The 24,634-nt window shown below is 57.6% G+C and overlaps 1 protein-coding gene across 2 annotated transcripts in view; it reads right to left on the reverse strand.

The window, feature by feature from the left end:
* DENND3 (DENN domain containing 3) overlaps positions 1-24,634 on the reverse strand; it is a 52,339-nt gene that overhangs the window by 15,762 nt on the left and 11,943 nt on the right. For both annotated transcript variants that reach the window (XM_087864565.1, XM_045778069.2), the window contains exons 5-16: positions 23,087-23,198; positions 18,928-19,047; positions 18,354-18,572; positions 14,895-15,010; positions 12,667-12,822; positions 11,593-11,689; positions 9,667-9,770; positions 8,983-9,182; positions 6,756-7,277; positions 2,644-2,903; positions 1,822-1,992; positions 564-693 (exon numbers count right to left, since the gene is read on the reverse strand). In XM_087864565.1, coding sequence (XP_087720691.1) covers positions 564-693; positions 1,822-1,992; positions 2,644-2,903; positions 6,756-7,277; positions 8,983-9,182; positions 9,667-9,770; positions 11,593-11,689; positions 12,667-12,822; positions 14,895-15,010; positions 18,354-18,572; positions 18,928-19,047; positions 23,087-23,198 — 2,207 coding nt within the window. The remainder of the gene's footprint in view (positions 1-563; positions 694-1,821; positions 1,993-2,643; positions 2,904-6,755; positions 7,278-8,982; positions 9,183-9,666; positions 9,771-11,592; positions 11,690-12,666; positions 12,823-14,894; positions 15,011-18,353; positions 18,573-18,927; positions 19,048-23,086; positions 23,199-24,634) is intronic.

A 24,634-nucleotide genomic window follows, 5' to 3' on the forward strand; every position in this document is an offset into this window, starting at 1 on the left:
CTTCTCACCCATTTGCTATTTCCTAGACTGGAAAAATCCACCACCCACCAAATAAAAACAGCCCACTTCCAACCTGTCTCTGTGTGGCTTCCAGAATGTGAGAGCCAGATTCAGATCTGCATGCAGGTGATCAGAGAATTCCTGTCTGGGGAAACTGACCCCATCAAGGGGAAGAAAAGATCCATCCACCCGGGGCCCCCACGTGGGCTCCAGTCGACTTGCCGACCATACACAGCTCACCGGGGACTCCGCGAGCCACTCAACAGCCGTCCACAAATCCCTATTCCACGTAACCAGCTGCTGGAGATGTGTTGCTGGCAACGAAGAATGCCGACAAACAGCACCCGGCCTCTGTGGCACGGACATTACTCAGACCTCAAACACAGGAAGCCCCCCAGGGGTCCTGGTACGTGCAGGGCGCCCAGGGGCTACTCAAAAATTAATGGTAAAAGTGTAAAAGGAAAAAAGTGAGAAATTTGGGATCGGTTCTAACGTCAACCGGATAAAAATATAGAAGACACGTTCGGGGCAGCACGGCTCTGTCAGGTACACGCGTCTCTTACTTTCATTCTTCATCTTATCGAAGTACGACAGTTTGGAGGCGGCATAGATGGCGCCCGGCGACTGCAGCGTGCCGACCACGGCGTCCATCAGCAAGACGTGTGTCAGCGCCTGCTGGATGTACTGGGGGTCCTGTGGGAGGAAAGGCGCTCATTTCAACACGGTCAGTAAAATGCCTGTGAGACTTTGTGACATTACATCAAACAATACCTTTAAAGAGGCGTGTTTTTTCAAGGCAACACGGATGGTTGACATTTGGAGCTGATGTCATGTAAACGACTTTTACCATCTTAGTTAAGACAAACGCTGATCATTTATACCAGGGGTGGCAAACGCGTTCTGCAAAGGGCCAGGCAGCTAATACCTCGGGCTCCGTGGGCCTTGGGATCTCTGGCAACCACTCGGCTCTGTGACCGGGGCTCAAAGACAGCCAGAGGCGGCCCGTGGCCTGTGGGCTCTATTTGTGCTGGTTTGTGTGAAATAAAGCAGCGGGCATAAAATCAGATGGCTGGTCTGAAAGTCACAGAGTATTCGAACCCTGGAAAGGACCTGGCCCCCTCCCTGCTCCAGACAGACAGACTCCCTCCGTAGCCGTGGTCTAGGCCCCCCGGTGCCTGGCGACTTTGCTCACAAAGGCAGTGCTTCTACCATGCACAATCCGTTCTTACTGTTTGCCCCTGTGGCGCCGGCTGCCTCCCCCACCTTCCCTCGGACGACCGTGGCCTGCGCACCTCTCTGTGGCCCCTGACCTGCCCCTGTGTGAGTTCCCATCCACGCTCCGCGCATTGGGTTGTGGGCTTTCCAGGCTTATCCTGCCATCTAAACAGTAAGACCTCTCACCCCATGGGTGCGCCGTCAGTGCCTCTGTCCACGGTGCCCTTCGAGCCCGCGCAGTCCTCACTCCGTGTACTCAAAGCTACCAATGTGGCCCCAAGTTAGAGAAAGCACACAAACCCCCAGGCTGTAAACGTAAGTCTACTGGAGGACGTGCCCCCTGCCAGAACCCTACTCCTGGGAGGTAGAGAGGAGAGCCTGGAGCAGGGTGTGCCCGTAGGACCCAACTCAGACCTCTGAGTCCAGCCCCTGTCCCTCCACAGTGTCCCCAGAGGCCGCTTGCCGTGCACTGGGCCATGCAAACCATGGCATCTCCAGTGCCTCTGGCGGGAGCTTGTCTAACCCGACCTGTGCTCACGGGACCATGCCCGAGCCCCCGAGACGAGCCGTGAGTTGTGGAATGAGCACGTGCACGCGTCCCCAGACCTTGTGGTCATCAGCGAGCTTCTTTCCGGCCCACATCTCCTTCACCATCAGGTACCACAGGTCACACTCCGTCTTCAGATTAGCTTCAAACACTTCTTTCTTGGATGCCATCTTAATTTTTAAAGTGGGTATTCGCAGGAGCAGAAAAGCTACGGTGGTACTTCTCACTTCCTACGGAGGCAGAAGAAGAAGAAGCAGGTCTGAGAAATGTCCCCTGGCAGGAACTCTGGGTCAGTGAGGGGAGCGGTTTGGAGATCCCCGCTGCCCTGTCCGCACACGCGCCCTGTCCACACCAGCCAGGGTGCTCGGCAGCTCCTCCCGAGTGCAAAAGCAGGCCCAGGACCGAGGGGCAGAGCTGGGGCTGGCCGGGGTGAGGTGCAGGGAGCCCCAGGCGGAGCCTGGTCCCAGCCAGGAGGAGAGGGATGGGCCAAGAGACGGGCCTCCGTGTGACCCTGCTGTCAGACACAGGTCCCAGTGGGTCGGGGACCCTGGCCTGTGTCCGAGAGCTCACGAACCTTCCTGGCTGACCACAGGCATGACCCGTTAGCACATCCGCACAAAGGCACTCAGCAGGTGTGGGGGGGACTGGAGGACGGGGGGGTCCACAGGCCAGCGTTCACCGAGGCTGAGTACCCTGCTGCTGCTCCCGTCTCCAGGAGTAGTCAGAGCTGGATTAACACGTCCAACACGCCTCGCGAAAATAAACATAAGGTGTAAGATGAGGCCACAGTTGAGCGTCCTCAGTGGGGACAATGACCACCTTTACGCTCGAAGGGCACCTCGAGTTAGCACACAGCACGGGCCGGCTGGCTGCACTCTTACCTCGATGTTCCTGAAGGTGGAAATCTCCACGTAGCCCGGTCTCCCTTCCGTCAGGAGGAACAGGCGCTTCTGGGTCATGGCGATCTTGCCCACGCCGCGGTTCGTCTTGACGGAGCTCGACAGCTTATAAACACACTCGTTCTTATCCAGGTGCTCCACCACCGACAAGGGCAGACTGACCTCCTGGGCCTCTGCTTCTGCCTCCTTCCAGCAGTTGTAGAAATCTTTGAATGTTTCTGGGTCAATCTGTTTCTGGTGTCCTTGGTTTTGTAAAGAAAAGAGGTTTCTTAACAGCCACATACACAGCCTGCGCAGGGGTGGGGGGGTGGATTTTCACCTCCCGGTTAAGACATGGTGTGCTGTCCACATGGGCCAGCAGGTGGCGCCAGCGCCCAGGGTGGGCACTCGATCCAGGGGATGGGGGCTGCCATGTGACCTGAGCTTGGTGGCCACGGTAACTCTCAGGACACTCTTTTTACGGTGGCAAAGCCCTGGGTCACCACTAGACCTGGTGGCAGGCATCCTGGGTCCATGAGGGGAGCTAGTCCAAAGATAAAGTTCACGTTCAAGAGACCAGATCCTTGGTGACATTCCTCCATCACTGGATCAAGCCTAGCCTGAAGCTAGCCCTACCTCAGTATTCTTTGGTTACGTGAGCAAATAAGTTTTATCAATTGTAACCAAGATGAACTTGATACAGTAACCTTTCTGAATGCCCAACAGTCACCGGCTCTGGAGTCCGAGACCCAAGTCTGAAGCCCAGCTTTCCTGGTTAGTAGTGTGACTTTGAGCTGTGTAACAGACCCACTTGCTCATCCAGGCGATGGAAAGAGGACCACCCCACTCCCACTCCACCCGACGGCCGAGAAGTCTGGCCCATTCTGATCCCCACGTTTCCCTGTGTCTGCTGCTGCCTTGGCCGGGTCTGGCCTCTGCTCCGCATCCCTCGGTCATGCAGCGGGGCCCCTCTGGTCCTGCACAGGAACAAACTCCCACACGGCCCTGCCTGCAGAGCTGCCCGGCCTCGCAGCCTGCTGCACCGGGCGCCCGGAACGCCCTCAGATACAAGCAGGCGCTCCCTCTCTCTCGTTCAAACACTTCAGGGCTCCTCATCTACACCGGGCCCAAAATTCCTCCAGGACTGGCCCCTCCGGCCCTTCACGCTCCCACATTCCAGTCATACCAAGTATATTCCAAAACAGGCCCATGTCTGCACACACTGGTCCAGACTGCTCGGACCAGAAAACTCTACACATCGGACACAAGACCCAGATAAAACACCGCACGTGCTCCCTTCCCTCCCAAGGCCGTCATCCCGGCCGGGGAGCTGCCACGCTGCACACACACTTCACTCACGCACCCCTCCACACGACATGGGGCCCCATTTAATCCTCCCACCCCCTCAGGAGGCAGGCACTGTTAGCAGGCTGTTCACAAATCAGGAAACCGAGGCATGGGGAGGAAAGCTGTTGCTGGGGGGTAAGTGTGGAGCTGGGCCCCGGCTGTGCGTGGGGGTGGCCCGTGCCTTCCTGCTGAGGCTGCTGGGAGAGCAGGAGCCGCGTCCTCCCCAGCCAGCCCCGCTGGAGACCGGATCTGAAATGGACAAAAGACGAGGGAAGCCCCAGTGCCCCCGCGTCCCTGCTATGGCTCCGTTAACACAGTGTCAGGGGGACAGTGCCCTGGGGACTTGGACATCACGACCACCAGTGAGTCTGGCCCAACTGAGCCGTCCCTGCAGCCGTCTGCAGGCCTGGGCCAACACACCCTCCGGGGCCGCCACGGAACTGGACGGTGCACGCCTGTGGGCACCGCGCACATCTGTGAGCTCCCCACGCGCCCGATGCACACACTGGGGGGGGGGGGCACGCACCGCCACGGCTCCTGCACGTGGCCGTGCAGACAGGTCACATACGCTTCATCTGTCCCCAGTTCCGCGCACAGGTGCCAGCTGTTCCCTCCCGTACCCCGTCACCCACACACCCCATCCCGCGGTGCAGGCGGTGGCACTGGACCCCAGGCTCCCGCACACGTCCGCCTGCCTGCCCTGTGACCCCCGGAGAGTGGCTGCGGTGTGGGAATTACTGGTCCTGCAGTGCCAACACCAGACCTCAAAACGTCTATTAAAATGTGAAATGACAACATAATGACAGGAATCTTCTAAATAAAATCTCAGATGTGTTCTCAGGCCAGAGCAGTTCGTTCCAAGACGGTAACAGCTTTCACTTAAGAGAGCTTTTCTAACATGCGGCCGTTAGGCCGAAACGTCCCTCTGGCGCTGCCCTCCAGCGGCTCACACGTCCCAGAGTCGGAACCATTCCCTGATGTATTTTGCAATGTGAATGGAACCGAAGTGACAACGGGGCCGTCGATGGTCCCATCAGTGTGGGCCGTGTCTGCCGGTGCCCTCCCGGGTGTCCTCCGCGTCCCTGCTAGCATAAGTCTGGGAATGCTGGACACGGTCCGTGTGTCCAGCCATAAAACCAAGCTTCCCAGGCAGCTACGTGCTGTGGGACACACTTCTGGCCACAGGAGTGGAGACAGACCCTCTTCTTCCTGCCGGGAGAGCAGCGCTGCGTGGGGCCATCAGCGTCTCGTGCCGGGAAGCACCAAGGCCAGAGCAGGGGAGCCTGGTAACGTCCGGGAGCAGCCAGGCACAGCCTGGACGTGTCGTCCCCAAGAGCAGGACCACCAGTGGCCGTACCCCCCCATCTCAGCCCTCGCCACAGAACTGGCTGGCCCTGGCGTCCATGTAAAGTCCCCACAAGGGGAAGGGGCAGGGTCTCCCCGGAGTCGTGGGGGCCCACGCTCCCCCTTCCCAGTAGCCGTCGAGCGCTGCTGCCCAGGGCTCCCTGCGAACACCTGTCTCCCCTCGGACACAGCTCACCCTCCCAAGCTGTCCGCCCCACGGGTGCCTCCTGGATGCCCAGCGAGACGAGCCCCACTGTGCCCGGCCCGGGCCAAGGTGGTGTCCCTTCTCCACGGCATCTCCAGAGCCCCGCACGTGGAGGTGACCGGTGAGGGCTGGGCTGGCCTGCCCTTTGGTCAGTCCGACTGCCTGGGGCCAGCGAACAAGCCACCTGATTCCTCCTGGCAGGAGAAGCAGCACACGTCTGTGTAAAGACAGTGTCGCACGGCCGAGCCTGCCCGTGGAGCCCCGGACGAGACCGGGGAGCGATGCTGCCAGGCCCACGTTCGGCACAGGACAGCCACTGCAGGGAACATGGGGCGCTCCCACACGCCGTAAGGAAAAGACGGACATCCTGATGTAGAAACGGTCAGATGACACCAGAGCAGCCGCAAGCGCACGAGCAGGCGCTCATCAAGCCGGCAGAGCATCCAGGACCGGCGCCGCCCGGTGGGGGACGTGGGGGTCTCACGGGCCGTGCAGCCCCCAAGGGCAAGGAGGCAGCTCGCCATCAGGATGGCGGTGCTCACGCCCAGACTGGGCTTCCTGGCACAAATCCCAGGGAGACCTGTATACAGCCACTTAAGGAAGCAGGTGCGGTGAAAGTCACTACGTCAGCATCTGGGAAAGTAAGAAGCCCGAACGCCACCCGTCAGCCAGACAGGGGCACTGTGCTGTCCCACTACCCCTCCATCGGAAGTTCCGGGGAATAAACCAGACGCACACACGTCAGCACAGTAAGTCGTGAAGACAGAAGGCTGAATGACGGAGCGACTGCAGACTGACGCGGCAGGACGCATGTGTCCTGTCATTAAAACCACACACATCTACGTACCGCGTCCAGTAAACACATAAAGACACGGTCGGAGGGGCAGGCTCAAGTTGGGGACGGTGGTCCCTTTGGGGGGGGGCGCGAAAGGTCCCCAGTGAACCAGGCAGCGGCAGTAAATGTGGGACAAGGCAGCAGCACTGCCGTCTGTGCCGTCAGGTCACGTGAAGCATTCCCACCGCCTGAGGGATGGCGCAGTGAGTGGGGGCCCAGAGCGAGCCGACCGTGGCTTCGGGGTCTCCGGCCACGCTCCCCTAGACCCCAGGGCGGCCCTGCCCCCCCAGTCCTGTGACTGCCCACATTGGGCTCGCAGCACCGTCAGCAGACTCGTCCCCACGTGTTTGCACCCCGCCACCTGGGCCGCGGCCAGCCTCTTACCTACGGTCAGCGCCTCAAACAGTCGGTGTATGATGTTGGTGTCCTTCACGACGCCCGACTCCTGAACCCTCTTCACGAAATCGTCCAGCTGCATGTGCTTCTTGGGCAGCTCGAAGTTTTTCACGCGGTCGTCCGGCTTGGGGGCCTCTCCGGGCTTGTCCACCACCTCACTGATGAGCCGCCGCAGCTCAGGCACCCGCTCGGCCTGGGCGCGCTGGGGGCCCGACAGGGACGCCACCGTCCTCCGAACGAGATCAGCAGGAAAGATCCTGATGTCTGTTTTGTACAGACTCTGGAAGTCCAGAAGGGCGTCCAGCAGCTGCCCGTGCATCAGGTGCACAGCCCCGCGCAGGTAGAAGTACCGCGCCAGGAGCGCGGAGTTGTCGGGGGCCAGAAGGCTCATGGCCTTGCTCAGCAGCGCGACGCAGTCCGAGTAGTAGGCCTGCACGCACTGGCTCACCAGGGGGAAGTGGATCTCCGGGATCTTGAACGTATACGTCGGCTTCGGGGCCACACTCACAACTAGAGCCAAGAGGAGACACGCACACAGTCAGACCCGAGAAAACAGACCCGGCTCCCTGTCATCTTGTCCGGGTCAGTGTTTCTGGGCCCCGGGTGCATCATCAAGCGAGAACCTCTGCGTCTCTTCCAGAGAACTCCACGCACCCCGAGCTGGACGGGCCCCCACCCCGCTTCTATGGCACCCTGAGAATAGGGATAATTGTATTTGCTAAGACTCTAGCGCTAAATGGAAACGTGTGGTAGCGAGTCTTCACGGGAGGGTTAAGCTGATGACCTAAGCCGAGATGTGCCTACTCTGCGAGACAGCCGTTGCCATCGACCCGTTGTACAGACGTGCAAACTGAGCCTTCACACGTCCCAGGTGCCCAGCCGCTCAGTGCCAGAGCCAACCTAATCAGGTGTGTCTCACCCCGATTCCTTCCACAGATGTCACCGAGGTGCCTCTCAGGTGGCACCAGGGGACCAGGACCAGGCCAGTGAAGCCCGGAGGAGAGGGAGGAGCCTGGGAGGGGTAGGGGGGCTCCAGGTGAAGGTTCGGAGGGCAGAGAGGGCAGAGCGCCTTCCCACAGTGGAGCACGGCCAGGGGTGAAAAGCGTCACTGGGTTTTACAGAAGAGGAACTACAGGCCCAGAGAGGTGAAGCCACCTGCCCGGGGTCACACAGCCAGGGGGCCGCAGTAAGGGGACTCAGACCCAGCAGGAGCCTCCAGGACGCTTGCTCTGTCACTGGGGACTTTTCTCTCGGGCACTCGGCCCCTCACTCAGCCTGCGCTCTGCTCTGTGCTCATCAGGAGGCACCGACGGGGCCCGGGGAAGCGGCCACGAGGCCCCCGCAGCTCACGGCGCCCGGCCTCACCCACGTCTCCTGGCTGCTGTGGATGGAACCACGCGGAGAGGGGCCCGGGATGTAAATACCGAGGCGCACGTGGCACGCGTTGCTGCAGCTCACACGGGAGGGAGACACGGGCTTGCACACGTGTTCTAGGCACTTCACACGCCAAGGAAACTCCCGGCTGACATTCGGGGCTGTGCACACAGACCCGCCTCTGAGACGGAACTGCTGCCTGTCACGGCACCCATGGCCCTTGCTGTCCGTCCTCCTGCCACCTGCCATTGGGGTGGTCTGGCCTCGTCATTCCCTCCTTGCTGCTGAAATGTGGCTGCCACCCCCGAGCCCGTCATGGGGTTGCTGTGAGAAGGCTGCTTCCTTCGTGCTGGGACACCACACACCCCAACGCTCTGTGTTCATCTGCTTCTGGTCTGACTTCCTCCCGGGAGCACGGCACCATGAGGCTGGGACACCGGGTCCTTTGTGCCCCAGGATCTAGAGTGGGCATGGCGCCCACTAGGGCCAAACGGTCGTCATGTCCGTCGGACAGGGATAGGTATAAACGTGTGTTTTATATGTACACACATACACGCACACACGCGGGCGTGCATATACACGAGGGACTCTGAAACCGTGCAGAGCCGCTAGCCACAGCAGCGTGACTGGCGGATGGAAAACACGGGTAAGAAGTCATTTTCCATAATGAACAAATTTGCAAAATCAACATTCTAAAAATATTTCAAACAATGAAACTGCTAAAAAACAAAAAACAAGAAACCCTTCCCTTGCCCTGAGACAGACCCCGGCTGTGTCCAGCGACTTGCCACGTCAGAGCCCAGCGGCGGGAACAGCGCCAGGACAGGGGCCGGTTTATTACCTATGCTGCCGCTTCCGTAGTCCGCGGTGTCCACTTTGCGAAGCGACGAGTTCCGGGCCGGCAGCTCAGGAATCGCGATGTCCTGCAGGTTGGGCATGCTGACCACCATTCTCCTGTGAGCGACATGCAGTGGCGAGGATTTCCGTGAGGCCATCTTCTCAATGGTTGGTCTTCTTGGACTTGCCAGCATCCCGTTTAATCTGGGGTCAGAAAAAAGCAACACCTCATAGATTCAAGTACGACTGCAGAACACGTCTCAACGCCTAAGCCTCTTCTCCCACGCGACACCCGGTGCCCGCTATTCCCACACGCGAGTGGAAAACAGTGGAAGCACCGTGTCTGAGTCTCCCTGGCGTAGCCAGTGGCTGGAGGACAGACCGTACCCCCAAAGGGACACATACATACAAAGTCTGTCGGGAACAGTGTGGGAAGAGCTGGAACAGCATGGAGGGGCGGTGGCGATGCAGCGGGAGAGGGAAGGCGGACAGCAGCGGACGGCAGGGCCTACACACTATGCTGGGTGTCCCCCCACCCCAAACAGAAACGCTCGGGGATGAGCCCGACGTGTTCTACGTTTCTGAATGTGAGACCTTCTGGTCGAATGTATCATTCATCCACCCAAATAAATCCACACTACTCGAGTGTCTGGTCCCCAGAGTCGAGCGTGCACACTGCGGACAGCACCTGTCCTCTTCGGACTGTGTGTGGAGGTCCATCTGGGCGAAGGCGTCCATCCTTCTGCTGAGCCGGGCTTTAAGGAAAGAGTGGAACATGTAGGTATCCAACACCTGAAACAGACCACGGAAGGCCAGTTACCGCTGCGCTCTTGGCCTTCGCCGCGCTGCCGGAGCACCTGCAGCGGCTGCCCGGCCCCTTCCTCGCCGGCCTTGGCCCCTCCGCGACCCCGGCTCCTTGGACACAAGTTCCGAGGCAGGCAGCTGTCTTCACTGATCCACCTGCAGTGCAAGCCTCCAGGTCCTCCCCAGGCCGTCGCAAAGGATCGGCCACCCTATGTCTGAAAAATCACCGAACATTCAAAGCTCAACCACCTCCCCTTATGACGGCAAGAGCCACAGTGCCCTCTGGCCTCTGATTTCAGATCTCTGGGGACCACGGCCCCCTTCTCACAGCAAGCACACAGTCTGGCACCCACCTGTGGCTCTCACGACCCGGCTGCTGGACAAGGCGACCCTCCAGCAGCCGGTGCTTGTCCCCACCCTGCTCCCTGCTGTGGGCCAGCGGCCTGCAGAGGACAAGGCGCAGGCCTATAGGCCACTGCCCAGCCTGGTGACAGGAGGGCTGCAGGGGTACAGGGCCCACGAGGAAGGTGCTGGAAACCCCATGTGTAAAACACCCGCAGAAGAATGAAGGCAGGAGCGGGACGGGAGGTGGCAGCTGAGGCTCACGGGGACCACTGGAATACTCTCCATGAGCCTATGGGGCAAGGAGGCGGACGGCAGGGAGCTCGGCCCAGGCACCTGTCACAGGTGTGACCCGGCTGTGAACAGGGCTCCCAGCTTTGCTCTGACCCCCCGTGCATCCCTGGGGCTCCCCTGTGCTCCTCAGTGGTGCCTTTTGTGGCCGGGTCTCCTCACCCCGCAGGCCAGGCTCTGTGCCCCAGGGAGTGCGTGCAGAGGGAGCCGACGGCTGGGACTCCCGCGAATGGGGGGAACATGGAATATGTCCAGCAAATGTCAGAGAGCAGACACGCGGGCATGGGCCGTGTCCAGAGAGAGGCAGAGGCTGCCAGCTGGTGTGAATGACTCCTGTGTGCACCTTAGTCATGAGAAGAGCCGCGGCGTGGAAGTGAGGCTCAGACGCCCCTCCGGCCACCACCTGGACGGGGCGCCACCGACAGGCTGCCCAGCTTCCCGCCTGGAGCTCAGGGCTGAGGCAGCTCTGCGGAGGGTTCTAGAAGTCTGTACAGTGGCCCCCTAACCTGGGCTGGGCACGGAGGCCCTGCCCTGGAGGGGGAAGCACGCAGAAGCAGGTGGAGAAGAGCGGGCGGGTGAAGTGCAGTGGGAGACCTGTGAGCCCTCCACGGCCGGGGCATCAGCACCTGCTGGAGGGGGGAAACTAGCCCTCGGGCAAAGGCTGCTCTCACCCACCCGAAAAGTGTGAGAACAGCCCTAAAGGACCCAGAAGGTCAGCCCCAGCTGCACCACCTGCCAGCTAGAAGCCCCAGATACGACTCCTCTTAACGGACAGAACGCAAGCGTCCCGCAGGCTTGGAGCGGGTGGACAGAACCACAGCGCTGCCTCCCACCTCGGACGGAGAGGCCCCGCGCCTGGGGTGGGAGCCGTCTGCGCTGATGCAGAGGTCCCGATCCGGACCGAGGAGGTGGCTCCCAGGCACCCATGTCTGCCAAAATTTATCACCCGCTACGCTTAAAATGGGTGCATTTCCTGACAGATAAAGTATATTCTGAAAAGCAGATCAAAAAACTGAGAGGGGGCCAAAGGGTCCAAAGGAACCATGCGGAAACAAACTTTCTGGAAACGCTAATACTTCATAAAATACTAACAGATGCTGAAAGAACGTACCGTGAACAATGCTGTAAATGCAGAAATGTACGCAGGAGGGAACACACGCGCACACGTGCTCCTCACCTGTCTATAAAACTGCTGGTCCCCCGGAGCCCTGGTTTTGAGGAACTCCTCACTGTTAAACACTCGGTGCTCGTAATTCAGGTGGTTCTTCACCTCCCTGACAAAGAGAAAGACGGGCTAAGTGTGGAAATACGTGTAAATATGTGAGAGAGTTGTCGTGATTTAGCACCACAGAAATGACAAGAAGGGCACCCTTTGCAAGCCCAGTCCCGTGGCAAGAGGACCTGCCCCCGGGAGGGCTGGGTCTGGGCATACCCTCCGCTCCGGCTGCTCAGTGAGGCAAGCACGGCTTTCCCCCCCCAGGAGGGACCGTCACGGCCTTCTTCCCCTTCCAGCCCCCACTTCCTCCCGCAGATGACGCACAGGGTGGACTGGGGGGTGACCCCTGGGGCAGGCAGACTCTGCGCGTGAACACGTACGGTCTGCCACGGCCAAAGCATAGTCTACACGTGGGGTCGACGAGCCCACAGGCCGCATTCCGTGTGTCGGACATTCAATGCACTCCTTCCATCATCAGGGAGAAAGTTACGTAAGGGACATGAAGTCTGATCCTCTGTGTTCATAGTCTCTGCCTTTTTACAAATTCATCAAACTTATAAAGTGTTAAAAAAAAAAAAACAAACCTCGTTCGTGAAAGATTTTGTTTCAAAAAAACAGAATGAAAATAACGTATTTGTGTCCACACCAATTACACTGCTTTGAGCAGAGATAACGCAACCTGTCTACAATACACGATCTCACTTTTTTCCTGATCGATTATCCGTTCTGTGGAAATACATATCTGAAGAACACAGCCGCTGAGTAATCACAAAGGCTCTGGTCCAAACCCCGCAGGACGGTGGCACCCACGGGAATGAGGACAAAGAGAAAGGCTTTCTCACGGGGACAGACCCTGAATGCTGCCGCCTGGATGGTGGGCTTCATTCCCGCAGTGACCCGAACGTCCCCACCCCGGGCTGGACCCAAGCCCTCCGCTGGCGCGATCCCCCCGGTGGTTGGGGGCCAGAGGGGGAGGACTGGAGCCACGTCAGCTCAGGGCTGCGCCGCCAGGGAGTCGGAAACGGTCCCCGGTACCTGAAGATACTGAAGAGCAGCTGCAGGGCCGCATGCTGCACCTGGCAGTTGAGTCTCTGCTGCCAGGCCCGCCTGCGGGCACGCCCCCCGTTCAGGTCTGTGCTGGCGCCCTGGTGCGCAAGGTCCAGCTCGTGGTGCAGCTGGAGGCTCTGGACCCTGAAAAGGACAGGCGGCCGCTGACCACAGCCCACACCGTGCGCCGGGACTGCTGTCCACGGCGGGGGAGGATGCTCTCCCGGGTGCGTGAGCACTCGGGATGCTCAGAAGACCATCAGCAACTTCCGGGCTGGGTCCACTCACTGCTCCATACAAACAGCTCGTCCGTGCCGAACCCACGAAGGCCTCCACTGGGGACCATGCACGTGTTCGCCCGAGCCGAGTCCGTCCCTCCCCCGGCTCCGCCTGGCGAGCGCACACACTCCCCACCCCAGGAAGGCCAAAGGGTTTCCAGCGCAGGCGGCCTCCTGGCCAGCGACTTCCCACCACCACACCCCGCCTGGGAGGATCGGATGCACCCAACGTCCTGTGTGTCTCGGCTCTTGGCCGCCTGGTGGAACTCTGTCCCCGTACCCCCTGCTCTGCTCTTCGACCACCCGGCCTCCCCAGCACAATCAAGACCGCAGCTTTGGAAACCAACCAGCAAGCTTGCGGTCTACATGCAGAATACACACAACGCACACCCATCCCACCCGTGTTTCCTGAGCACCTCCTGCACACCAGGCACCGTCTGGGTGTGGGCTGCGTGGTGACCACAGGCAAAGCTCCAGGGCAGGGCTCACACTCAAGTGGGAAGAAACAGAAAAACAGAAGACTCACCCCAAATGGGAGGTCGTGGGGGTGGGGGAGGGAGGAGGGGATCAGAGACCATGACAGCTAGACAAGAGCCTTGCTGGTGGCTGGAGAGGATCTCTCCAGGACCTTGTACCTGAAAGGTGAAAAGCCAGACAGACACAAACGGCCCTGGCAGGTAGGGAGCGGCCAGAGGCCCCATGGGAGGCATCCCCGGGGCATGGGGGAGAGGGCTGAGACCCGGTCCGAGTGGTCTGCAAGGCCGGGGCAGGCCAGGGAGCACTCTGGATTTACCCTGCATGTGACAAGAAGCTGCTGCTGGAAACAAGTGTCCCAGCCCCGCCGACCCCAGCTGACCTGTTCAGGTACCCGCCACCCGGAAGGAACATAAGCTGGCCACACACCCAGCGGCCGCACACCCGGCAGCACAGGGGCGCCGTGGGAAGGACTCCATACAGAGCCATGGTGCTGCCTGCGGCGGCGGCCTCCCCCTCCGCGCTCTGTGCAGGGACGACCCCTCCGCTGGAGGAGAAGGCTGTCCCTCCTACTGGGCACTCTGTGACAGTCCGCCTGTGAGAGCTGGGTCCCTGTCCTGCCCTGGGGAGAGCGGGGGGATGGGGCGTGGCAGGGAGGACCCCGTGAACACACATTTGGATGCAGGGGAGGATGACGGGGGACAGAGGGCAAGTAGGAGCCGGGCGTCTCAGGGGGCAGGGCGCTGCTTCCTGTCCCGCCCCCGGTGGCCAGATGCCCCCAACCCCGGGACGCACCAGCATCCTGGCAGGTGGGAACGACCCCTCCTTCACCCTCCCCAGGAGCAGCTCAGGTAAGAAAGTCCTCGACCCCCACGACAGAGGCCACGAAGCCTGACCTGGCCCTTCCGGGAAGCAGCTGCTGCTGCCTGAGGTAGCCAAGGTCGGGGGCAGCAGAGCTGGAAAAACCATCCGAGCCATAAGCAAGGCGGGAGGCAGCGAGAGCGCCAATAGCGGCCGGCGTGAAGACGGGAAGACGTCTTGCACGGGCGTGAGGCGCCCACCTCTGCGCTGCACGGCAAGGGCAGCGCACAAATCCTGCCCCGTCGGGGGCACCCCACGGGTCTGAATACGTGTCTCGTGGCGGGGGAGGGGGGAGGGAAGGGAGGAGGCGGGTGGGAGGGGAAGGAAGCTCCGAGGTCACAGGCAGACAACAGGGGCACAGAGACAGGGTGGGAGGTTTCCTGGGTAACGGGACCATCACCTGACTCGGTGGGGCCATCCTCAGTATCCAAACAAGATCAGAATAAGGACCAATGACTTTCACCTTAAAATATTCACAAATAATTTCCAAACTCTAAAGATAAAAAGCATGGCTCTGGAACGTAAGATGGAAAAGATGCCCAGAGCCGGCAAGTACGGAGGTGGGACAGAGCCGTTCCGAGCACACACGACGCCCACCTTTACCTCTGAGTAAACGTCTGGGCCGCCAGCAGGGGCATGTCAGGGACATCGACGTCCTCGTCACTCGAGCATGTGACGCTCCCGTTATCGATATTGATCAGAATTAGACCGTCAGCTTCCTGTAAGTTCGAAAAGGCTGACGTAAGAATCTGAATTGTAGACCTCTTCGAAAACACAAAAACACATTTTGCGTTCCCTGACGTAGTGTCACCGTTGATTAAACTGCCATATTTAACACGTACACCGCGCCTTAGATTGCCCCTACCAAAACACGTAGGATATGCTGTGAGTCGGGTCAACAAGCTCGATGCGATGAAGTCTGCCTCAGTCTGAGTCAGGATTCCATACGTGTCACCTGGATTTCCCTTGCCCTGGTACAAACACTCTGAGGGCCACTTCAGGCAGCCTGGAGAGAACATTCCGGAACTGGAGTGTGGGCCGGGCCCCGGGCTCAGTGAGCACACACACTTCAGATTTCGGAACTACGTGCCCGGGTTCCCTGTAAAGCCTGATGTGTAATGAGATACACAGACACTGAGTCACACACTGGAGTCCGCACCAGGCAGTCCCGGGAATGTGGCGCTGGGCTCTCTGAAGGCCTTGCCGCTCTCTCTCTGGGCCCCACTCTGAATGCGTGTTCCAGGTGGCACGTGAAGCGAGCACACGCCGTCTTCCAGCGCAAACACACGGCACTGGCTGGGCAAGGTGAGCATTCTCGCACACACGCGCAGCACGACCGCGTCCGAGGCCCGGGCCCCACAGAGGAAAACGTCCAAACCCAACACACGCTCCCCAGCCTGCTGCCTATCCTGAAATCTTCGAGAACACGTAAATCCCTGAGTGGGCTTCCTTCGTGACTGCGGACGGGAGCTGTGAGGTGGGTGTGCCCACAAAGCTTCCCAGGGAAGGGCCTGAAACAAGATGGTATTTTCTCTAATGACTAAAAAAAAGACACACATTTTCAACCTCAGAGCATTGCTCTATTTCTTCCTCATTTGCAAGGCAGACTGGGAGACATTTTCCATTCCTCCCATGAAGGTCTGAATGGCCTTTCCCCAGAGTGTGTTGTCGCTTGGTGAGTCACTGGCTTTGACAAGACCGTGGAAAGAACCTGCCTCCCCCTTGGGAGCGGCCAGGCCCAACAGAGCACGGAGCTCCTCCCCGGGCATCTTCCCAAGATTTGCTCTGAAATGCTCTGGGCCCCGCGTGGCAGCGGGCTGCAGGGGATGAGCGCTGAGGACGAGAAGGAGTGCCCGGGGACGCGCGACCCTGCCTCGTGTCTGCACACACTCGGAAACAGCCACAGCAGGAGGAAACGTGCCCTGAGCAGACGGGCAGTAAGCACGTGCAAAGGTGCTCCAGCGTTAGTCACTGGGGAAACGCACATCAGATCCACAGTGAGACGTTGCGTCACCCTCACTGGGACGGCCAGAATGGCAAGGACACACGGGGACAATGCTGGCGAGGAGGCGGAGGAACTGCAGTCCCCACGCTGCTGGTGGGACGTGTGCACACGGCCCGGCCTCTTCTCAAGCGGCTGGATGGTTAGCGTCTGCCGCGGGCGTGTACCCACGGGAGGGGAGAGACAGGGCCACACAGAAGCTCGCACACACACGAAGGCTCGCAGCTGCACCGGTCACAACAGTCAAAAGTCAAAACAACTCTAACGTCCATCGACCGGTGAACGGACAAAGAAACCGTGGCACGTTCACGCGACGGGATCCTATTCAGCAGAACTACAGCTACGTGGATGGACGGCGTGGATGGACCTAGAAAACGCTGTGCTGACCGGAGGAAGCCACGAAAGACCAGCTACGGACCCAGAACCACACGTGTGGAACAGGCAAATGCATGGAGACAGAAGTAGGTGGGGGGGCGAGGAGCGGGCAGAGGACAGCGTGGGGCGACGCTGATCATACGGGGCTTCTCTGTGCGGTGCTAAAAATGCCTAAAATTAGCTGACACAGCTCTGTAAGGTTACTAAGAGCCACTGAATCGGACATTTTAATAGGGTAAACTCTGTGGTATCTTAGGTGAATAAAGCTGTTTTAAAAACCCAAACATGCTCTGCCCGCCAACAATATCAAGTGTATTACAAATTCGCGTCAGCTCACCATCTACACGTACGTTATTAAACACTTACTGTATGCCAAGTGCTGTGCTATTGGCTCCTCTGATCCCTGCCACGATAATGAGGCCACCACACTTACTGCTGTTACAGGATTTTTGTTCCCTTCGTGCCCGCGGTTCTTGGTCAGACCACTTCGAGGAATGAAGAGGTCGACCAGACGAAGGGTGGTGGGCAGCAGGCCAAAGTTGATTGAGCCACAGTACAAAGCTCCCCGAGAGGGAGGGGACCCAAGAGGGCTGCCGTTCTACCGTTCAAATCTAGGGGGTTTTATAAGCTCTTTTGAGAAACGATCACGAGCATCCTGAGTGTGGGCCCCCGTGGACTGGCCGCTACGATGTGCCAGTCAGGGCTCTGATCGTGCCCCTGTCTACCTAGCGGGTCATTGTTCACGTGTTGGTCTTTTGGACTGACATCTGAAGACTGTCTCAACCTGTGACAGTGACCAATGTTTTACAGTTAATTGTTTTGTTTCAGGATGTTTTGCAAAAGTCACTCCCGCAGAGGCTGCTAGACAGGATGCGTTGTGGTCTCGTCTACACTGTAAAGCAGGATGTTAGTGCGGTTTTGTTTTCGCTTTCTTGTTGAGGACCCTGGCCCTGATGACCGAAGTATCCCATTAACCTCTGCCTTTTACGACTAGGACACAAGAGGGCCGAACGCTCTGCCGCGGGTCAGGCACGGCGAGCAAGCGGGTGCAGCAAGGCCTACGCACCCACTAATGCTGTGGGTGACACGCTGCGTGGACGGGCGTCTTCCAGTAGGAGGGTCCACAGCATTACTGAACAACAGAAGCTTAACCAGAGAAACACAAGATCTGGACCGGGACACTGGCTGCTGCGGTCTGCCAAGCCCCTCCCCTGTGCTGGCGGGTGCAGGGTGGTCCCCACACAGAGCCCGGCCCAGGAGGACATGCCCACTTTAGAGCCAAGGAGGCTGAGGCTCAGTAAGGGCTGGCACCTCACTCGAGGCCACAAAACTAGAAAGCAGCCACAGCCAGGCCGGTTAGCAGGCTCCATCAGTGCCGACACCCACACTCTCCTCGCTGGAGCCCCAGGAATTTAAGGGGACTGGCACGTGACACGGGGTCCCGGCGCCCAGAACCCCACGGCCTCGAACACACCTGGAGGACTGCAGGAGGATGGTGCAGACCCGCGACAGCACCCCACGTGCGTGGAGCCCAGAGCACGAGCCCCAGGGACAGGAGTGCCCACCCTCTCCCTGTGGCCGGGGCGCGTGGCCCTCCCTGCGGGGCCCTTTCGAAGCCCCTCCCCACCAGTCCCCACAGGGGTCACAAGGATCTGACATTCTACAGCAAATGGCCAAGGCCTAACCTTGCTGACTTCTTCAAAGTAGTCGAGGTGGCAGCCCATGAGGAAGGACGTCGGTGCCATGACGAAGTCTAGCATCTGGCGCGACAAGACGGGCACGAACGTGTGCTGCCACTGCAGGGGGTGCAGGTAGGCCAGGAAGCACTCGGCGACCAGCGGTAGCAGCGCCCAGCTGGAGGAGAAGAACACCATCCGCTGCTCCGTGAGGAGGCACGTTAGGATCTGGGGGAGATCAACGACACCGTGTACACACCTCTGACCACGCGCCATGCACTGAACATGCGTGTGAATGCGCCACCAAAACCACGTGGAGCCTAGGTCTCACCCGGTTTCCCTGCTGTTTGCCAAAACGAAAGCCCCTTTAACCCCCAAAAGCACTGCTTGTAAATGGTGTGCACAGTCCTGAATGTCTGCTTGAAGCCAAAAAGCAACTATTCCCAGTGCGTTGTGGAACATTCCGGAACATTCTGGAATGTTCTGGAACACACGTGCCCTGCAATCACCCTCCAGACGACGACAGCTTAGATGCCCCACCAAGCCAACCAGCACGGACGCCCCAGTCCGGAGGGATGCTTACCTGCAGCACTTTCTCGGGCCTGAAGCACAGCAAGGGCAGGTGAAGGTCCAGGTCGATGACCGGGCTCTCAGGGTCCACGCGGGAGGGAAACACGATCTGTAGTGGCTTCATGTTAAATATCTGTGACGACCAAGTTCCGTAATTAGTTCAGAGAGCCGCTCCCAGGAGAGGCCGAAATGCACTGAGACTCTCCGTTCTGGCACCGAGGGTGTCTGACCTAGGATACGTGTTTGAAGACTCACGCTATCCCCGTATATGTCACAGAACCAAACAGTCCAGAGACACACAGAACTGCTGAGCAAGGCTCAGACGTGAATCAAGTGCTGAATGTCTTTTTCGGCCAAACTTCCCTAAACTCTTTACTTCATTAGCAGACTGCCCATCGGCAAAGATAAACTGACACCTGGACATCTGTCCCAATCAGCACAGGTTCTAAGTCAAACACGATCGGGTTAATCTCAGAATACTTACTGCATATTACAAATTCTCTTAGTATTTTCAACGTAATTGTCAAAGCTCCTTAAAGACATGCACTTTAAGAAATCGCTGAGAAAGAATTTATTTTTCCCAATGATGGTATTTCAAAATTACACTTCGATTCAAATTCAGTATCTGCAGAATGCCCCTTCTGTGTAAAAGGACGCGGTAGACGGAGGGGGACGGTAGGGGCCCCTCCACCGAGAAGCCTTCCAGCTCATTGGCAAGTTCGTTCCTGACCGTGGGTGTCAGCCTTTTGGGGGGCACCCAGGAGCGTCCCTGGAGCCCTGGGGACCAGCAGAACGGAGTGACCCAAGTGTGAGGAGCACCGGGCCGCAAGCACAGAGAAGATTCGAATCTGAGCACAGAGAAGCTCCCGCCAGGAAAAGTGTGGAAGGAGGACACACGGGGAGATGCAGAGCACTGGCTGGAGAACAAATGTTCGCCTTCCACACATGCTCACACCTGCGTCACCACGGCTCTGCGTGAACGCTCGTGCAAAGAACCTGAGGGCAGGAGAAGCCTTCTTTCTGCAAGGGCCCCCCGACGGCACCGTCTTGTCACCCACTGGCCCACAGAAGCAAGACATGTCAGAGTCAAGGCGGACGCGCTGTGTGGACAGTAACATCCTTTTTATTTAAAACAAAACACGGCAGAGCAGAGTTACATGCTCCCAGCGGTGATGAACTATGAATCATTGTAAAGTTTATATGAAAAATTCCCCTCAATATTTCAAAAAATAAACGTATCGACCAGCTTCCCTACTACAGGTAGAAACTAATACAAACACCAGTCATTCTACCAGGGACGCTGTTGGGCCCCCGGGATGCCAGCGACCTCACGTGCGTGAGACCCACACCCTCTGAGCTGGGCTCTGCTGTCCACCCCACCTCACAGCTGAAGAGACTGAGGAGGGAGAGAGATTTCGGGGAAACACTTTCCAAAGTTCAGCTTTGACTGTAGCCCCACGCAGACAATAGGATCCGCACACAAAGCGACACAGGAAGTGAGTCAGGTAGAGTGAGACGGAAAAGGCGCATTTCGCGTGCACACCCAGCGACTTGGCCCGTGCTCTGAAAGCACATAAAATCAGACCCGCTGGTGGGCAGAGAAGCGGCAGAGCGGGCCCAGGGACGCGGGGTGTCTGCTGCTCTCGGGCCGGTGGTCCAGGCGCCATCCACGAAAGGGCACCAAGCCAGGCCCGGTGGAGGCTGGGCGCCGCCGCCCCTGACGCAGACAGGAGATGCCCCACCCGGCGCCCACACGCTTGATTCACAGGAACCACAGCTCCCGACCACTAGCTACACAGCCTCTCCATCAATGTTTGCTTGTAGTGGGTTCTGGAATTCCACGCTGAATCAGCTCCAGGGTTAGAGAAGAACCTTGGCCTTGCGTTTTTCCAAAACAAGGAACAGCCACAGTGGTTCAACACTCCCGAAGATGGGTCAGGGCCACGTATCAACGGGGACCCCGGAGCTGGTAAGGCCGTATGAGGGGGATCACAGCAGCAAGTCTGAGCCAGGCTCGGCTCATTCGGACAAATGCGCAAGAACCAAGACGCAGGCCCTGCTCTGTGAACAGGACAGGCTAACACCGAAACACGACCCATCCGTTCATTCATTCACTCGACAGCTGTGGGAGCAGCAGGCATGGTAACAGCATCGCAAACGCAGCTCTGAACGGGGCCTTTTCCTCATGCAGCTTGGAGGCCGATGGAGAAGATGGACATTGAACAAAACACACACGTGTGCGGGCCCTAACTGCAGACCATGCTGGGCTGTGCAGGAAGGGAGCAGGGCACAGAGAGACGGGTGGGAGGTCACACAGAGGCTGTCCCGAAGAACCTGACTTCCAGGAACAGCATATGCAAGGGCCTGGGGGCAGCACCTGCGAGGGACTGAGGGAAATCCAGTGTGGCTGGACAACAGTCAGCAAGGGAGTGAGGACATGAGACAGAGCAGGACACTGATACAGGGGCTAGGGATGCAGGACTGCGGCAGCTACGCAGCGAGAAGCCATTGTGGGCTTTTACGCACAAGAGGAGAGTCCAATGGATAGACGTTAACAGTCCCTGCAGCCACTATGCAAAGGATGAACTGAATGAAGGGTCAAGAATGGATGTGACCAGACCAATGGCTCCCCAAGTCACGCAGGTGGGACCCAGTGGCCCTGCAGCCACTATGCAAAGGATGAACTGAATGAAGGGTCAAGAATGGATGTGACCAGACCAATGGCTCCCCAAGTCACGCAGGTGGGACCCAGTGGCCCTGCAGCCACTATGCAAAGGATGAACTGAATGAAGGGTCAAGAATGGACGTGGCCAGACCAATGGCTCCCCAAGTCACGCAGGTGGGACCCAGTGGCCCTGCGTGGGGTGGTGGCCGTGGCCAACTAGAGGCAAACGCGGGGAGCTGGCCGGTCAGGGATGAGCCATGGATGGAATGCAGGGTGAAGAGAAGAGGCATCAAGAACGACCCCCAGGAAACTTTCTCGCAGGGGTGGTAAAAGTCGGAGAACCAAATATGAGCTCATCCAAGACTCCGAGGTACAGAAGATGGGTATGGGTGCGGTTTGTGCATTACTCATGCTCAAAGGCGGAACATAGTACATACGGTTAACCCTCAAACTGCCCTGAACTCGGCTTTGTTCACTGCTTAGCCGGTCCTCAGGGAACACTTGTTGAGTGATTAGAGCAAGAACAGAAACTTTGATGACTTCACTGAACCATAAAAAAATACCAATTATTCACATGATAAAGATGAGAGCCTTGCACAAAACAAGAACCCAATAAACGTCCCTACAAAGGTTTCTGGGAGCGGAACCAAGGTACTGGGGCAACTTGCTCTGTCTCTGGGCCTGGAATGCATCTGGCAGGGTTCCCTCCCCCATCCCACACACTGTAGTGTGATATTAAAAATATACATTTTAAGTTCATGATCACATGTCTCCTGCGAAATAAAATTAATTTTTCAACTGTGAATAATAAATACATAGAGAACCGAGATCTCTATGTCTAATCTTCCAGAAAGGACTGAGTGAAGCAGAGCCGACATCTATGACCTTCTTCCAGACACTAATCTGGCAGGTGCCTGTTTGAGAACGAGGAAGCGCCCGGTGGTTGCGTCAGTCTGGAAGATGCCGAGCCAGACAGGTGTCATCACAGCTCAGCCGTCTTGGCCCATTACTCGGCAAAGGGGGAACGTGGGCTGCCTTTCTGCAACTGTCCTTAGCCCGAAACCCTCGACTGGTGAAAGAGCCAACAACATCTCAGGACGAGCGTGCCAGGGAACCCAGACCCACGGAAACACTTGGCCACTCATTCAACAACACAGTGGCACTGGGAAAAATCAAAAAATAGGAAGCCAGGTACTTTTCGTTAATCACCCCGGACAGGAGAAAACATGAATCAGTTTAATACAATACCCAATATTCCAGACAAATAAACCAAATGAACCGGTGTGTTAAGCACTAAGGGGGCCCATCACCAGCTCCACACCACGTATCACGGGCCGCCTGGCAAACGCATCTCTAGAAACAGCGTAATTAGATGATTCTGTAAGGAACCTGAGAAGCATAATTTAAACACCCTGGAACGTAAGAAACAGTTTAAAACATTAAAACCATCATCGTCATATGACTTTCACTATTCATAAAGAAAAGACAAAATTCCAGATTTAATTACCAAATGAAGCGGTCCAGGCGGCGGGCTAGGTATCAAAGACAGTTTTGCAGCAAAATCTTTTATGTGATTGTCAACTTCAAAATCTTTACAGAACTTCAGATGAGTCAATAAACTAAAATTAAAAAAAATCAAATCACAAAATAAGTATGAGTATCCAATTGTCATCTTAGCATTTCTTTTTTTTACAATAATTTTTTATTATGTTAGTCACCATACAGTATATCCTTAGTTTTTGATGTAAAGTTCCATGATTCATTACTTGCGTGTAACACCCAGTGCACCATGCAATAAGTGCCCTCCTTACTACCCATCACAATGGAATATTACTCAGCCATCAGAAAGAATGATTACACAACATTTGCAGCAACATGGAGGGGACTGGAGGACATCTTAGCATTTCTAATCAGCGCTGACGTGTTGCCAGTGCTGGCAGCCCCAGGGCCTTCCAGGCTGGGGGCGGGGGAGGCGGCAGGAGGACACTGACGACAACCCTAGGCCTCAGACAGCAAGGCGAGGCTGCCCAGGGTCAGGACCTGCCTGCAGGGGGGCACAGGAGAGGTGGGGCGTGGGGGGATGGGGGCTGGTCATGTTCTGTTTCTTGCTGTGGGTGCTGGTTACTCAGCTGAAATTCATGCAATTTTCTGTCTGGGTCATACTTCAGCAGCGAGTAAACATCTCAAAGGAAAGTGCTTGGCCACGTTTGTTTCCCAAATGCATTCTGACTTTTGAAGTACGGTTGGCCCTTGAACAATGTGAGGGGTTAAAGGTGCTCTCCCCCACGCAGTTGAAAACCTGCATAGAACTTCTCAACCCCCCAAAAAACTTAATTGCTGATAGCCCGCTGCTGACCTGAAGCCTTACCGATGACACGAACGATCGATTAACAGGTATTCTGCATGTAATATGCATTTTATCCTGTATTCTTAGAATAAAGTAAGCTAGAAAAGAGGAAATGTTTTTAAGAAAATCCTGAGGAAGAGAAAATACATATACAGGACTGTACTGTATTTGTTGAAAAAAATCCGGTGTACGTGGACGCGCACAGTTCAAACCGCGTTGTTCAAGGCACAGCGGCAAGTGACTGAAACGCATGGCGGACCAGCAGGTACCTGGGGGCAGGCGGCTGGGAAGCGACCACAGGTGTAAGGGAACTTTGGGGCGTGGTGAAAATGTTCTCTGTCTTAATGGCAGTGGTGGTGACATGGTGTCTACATTAGGCAAAATTCAGCCAACTGCCCTGGAAACCCCGCCTCCGTGCCCTGGGGCGGTCCCCGGACTCACTCGCCACAGCAGGGCCCATGCGTGTCCCGCAAGCCAAGCGCTTACGCTGTTACTTTAAGCAACAAATCATAAGTCGGCCTGGGGTCAGTCAGGGCGCCTGGGTGGCGCAGTCAGTTAAGCATCTGACTCTTGATTTGAGCTCAGGTCGCGATCTTAGGGTCATGAGATCAAGCCCGTGTCAGGCTCTGCACTCAGCATGGAGACTGCTTGAGCTTCTCTCTCTCCCTCTGTCCCTCCTCCCTGCTCTCTCTCTCTCTCTAAAAATAA

The sequence above is a fragment of the Ursus americanus genome, chromosome 9 (assembly GCF_024610735.1).
Source record: "Ursus americanus isolate L20-20 chromosome 9, mUrsAme1.1.p, whole genome shotgun sequence".
Taxonomy (NCBI): Eukaryota; Metazoa; Chordata; class Mammalia; order Carnivora; family Ursidae; genus Ursus; species Ursus americanus.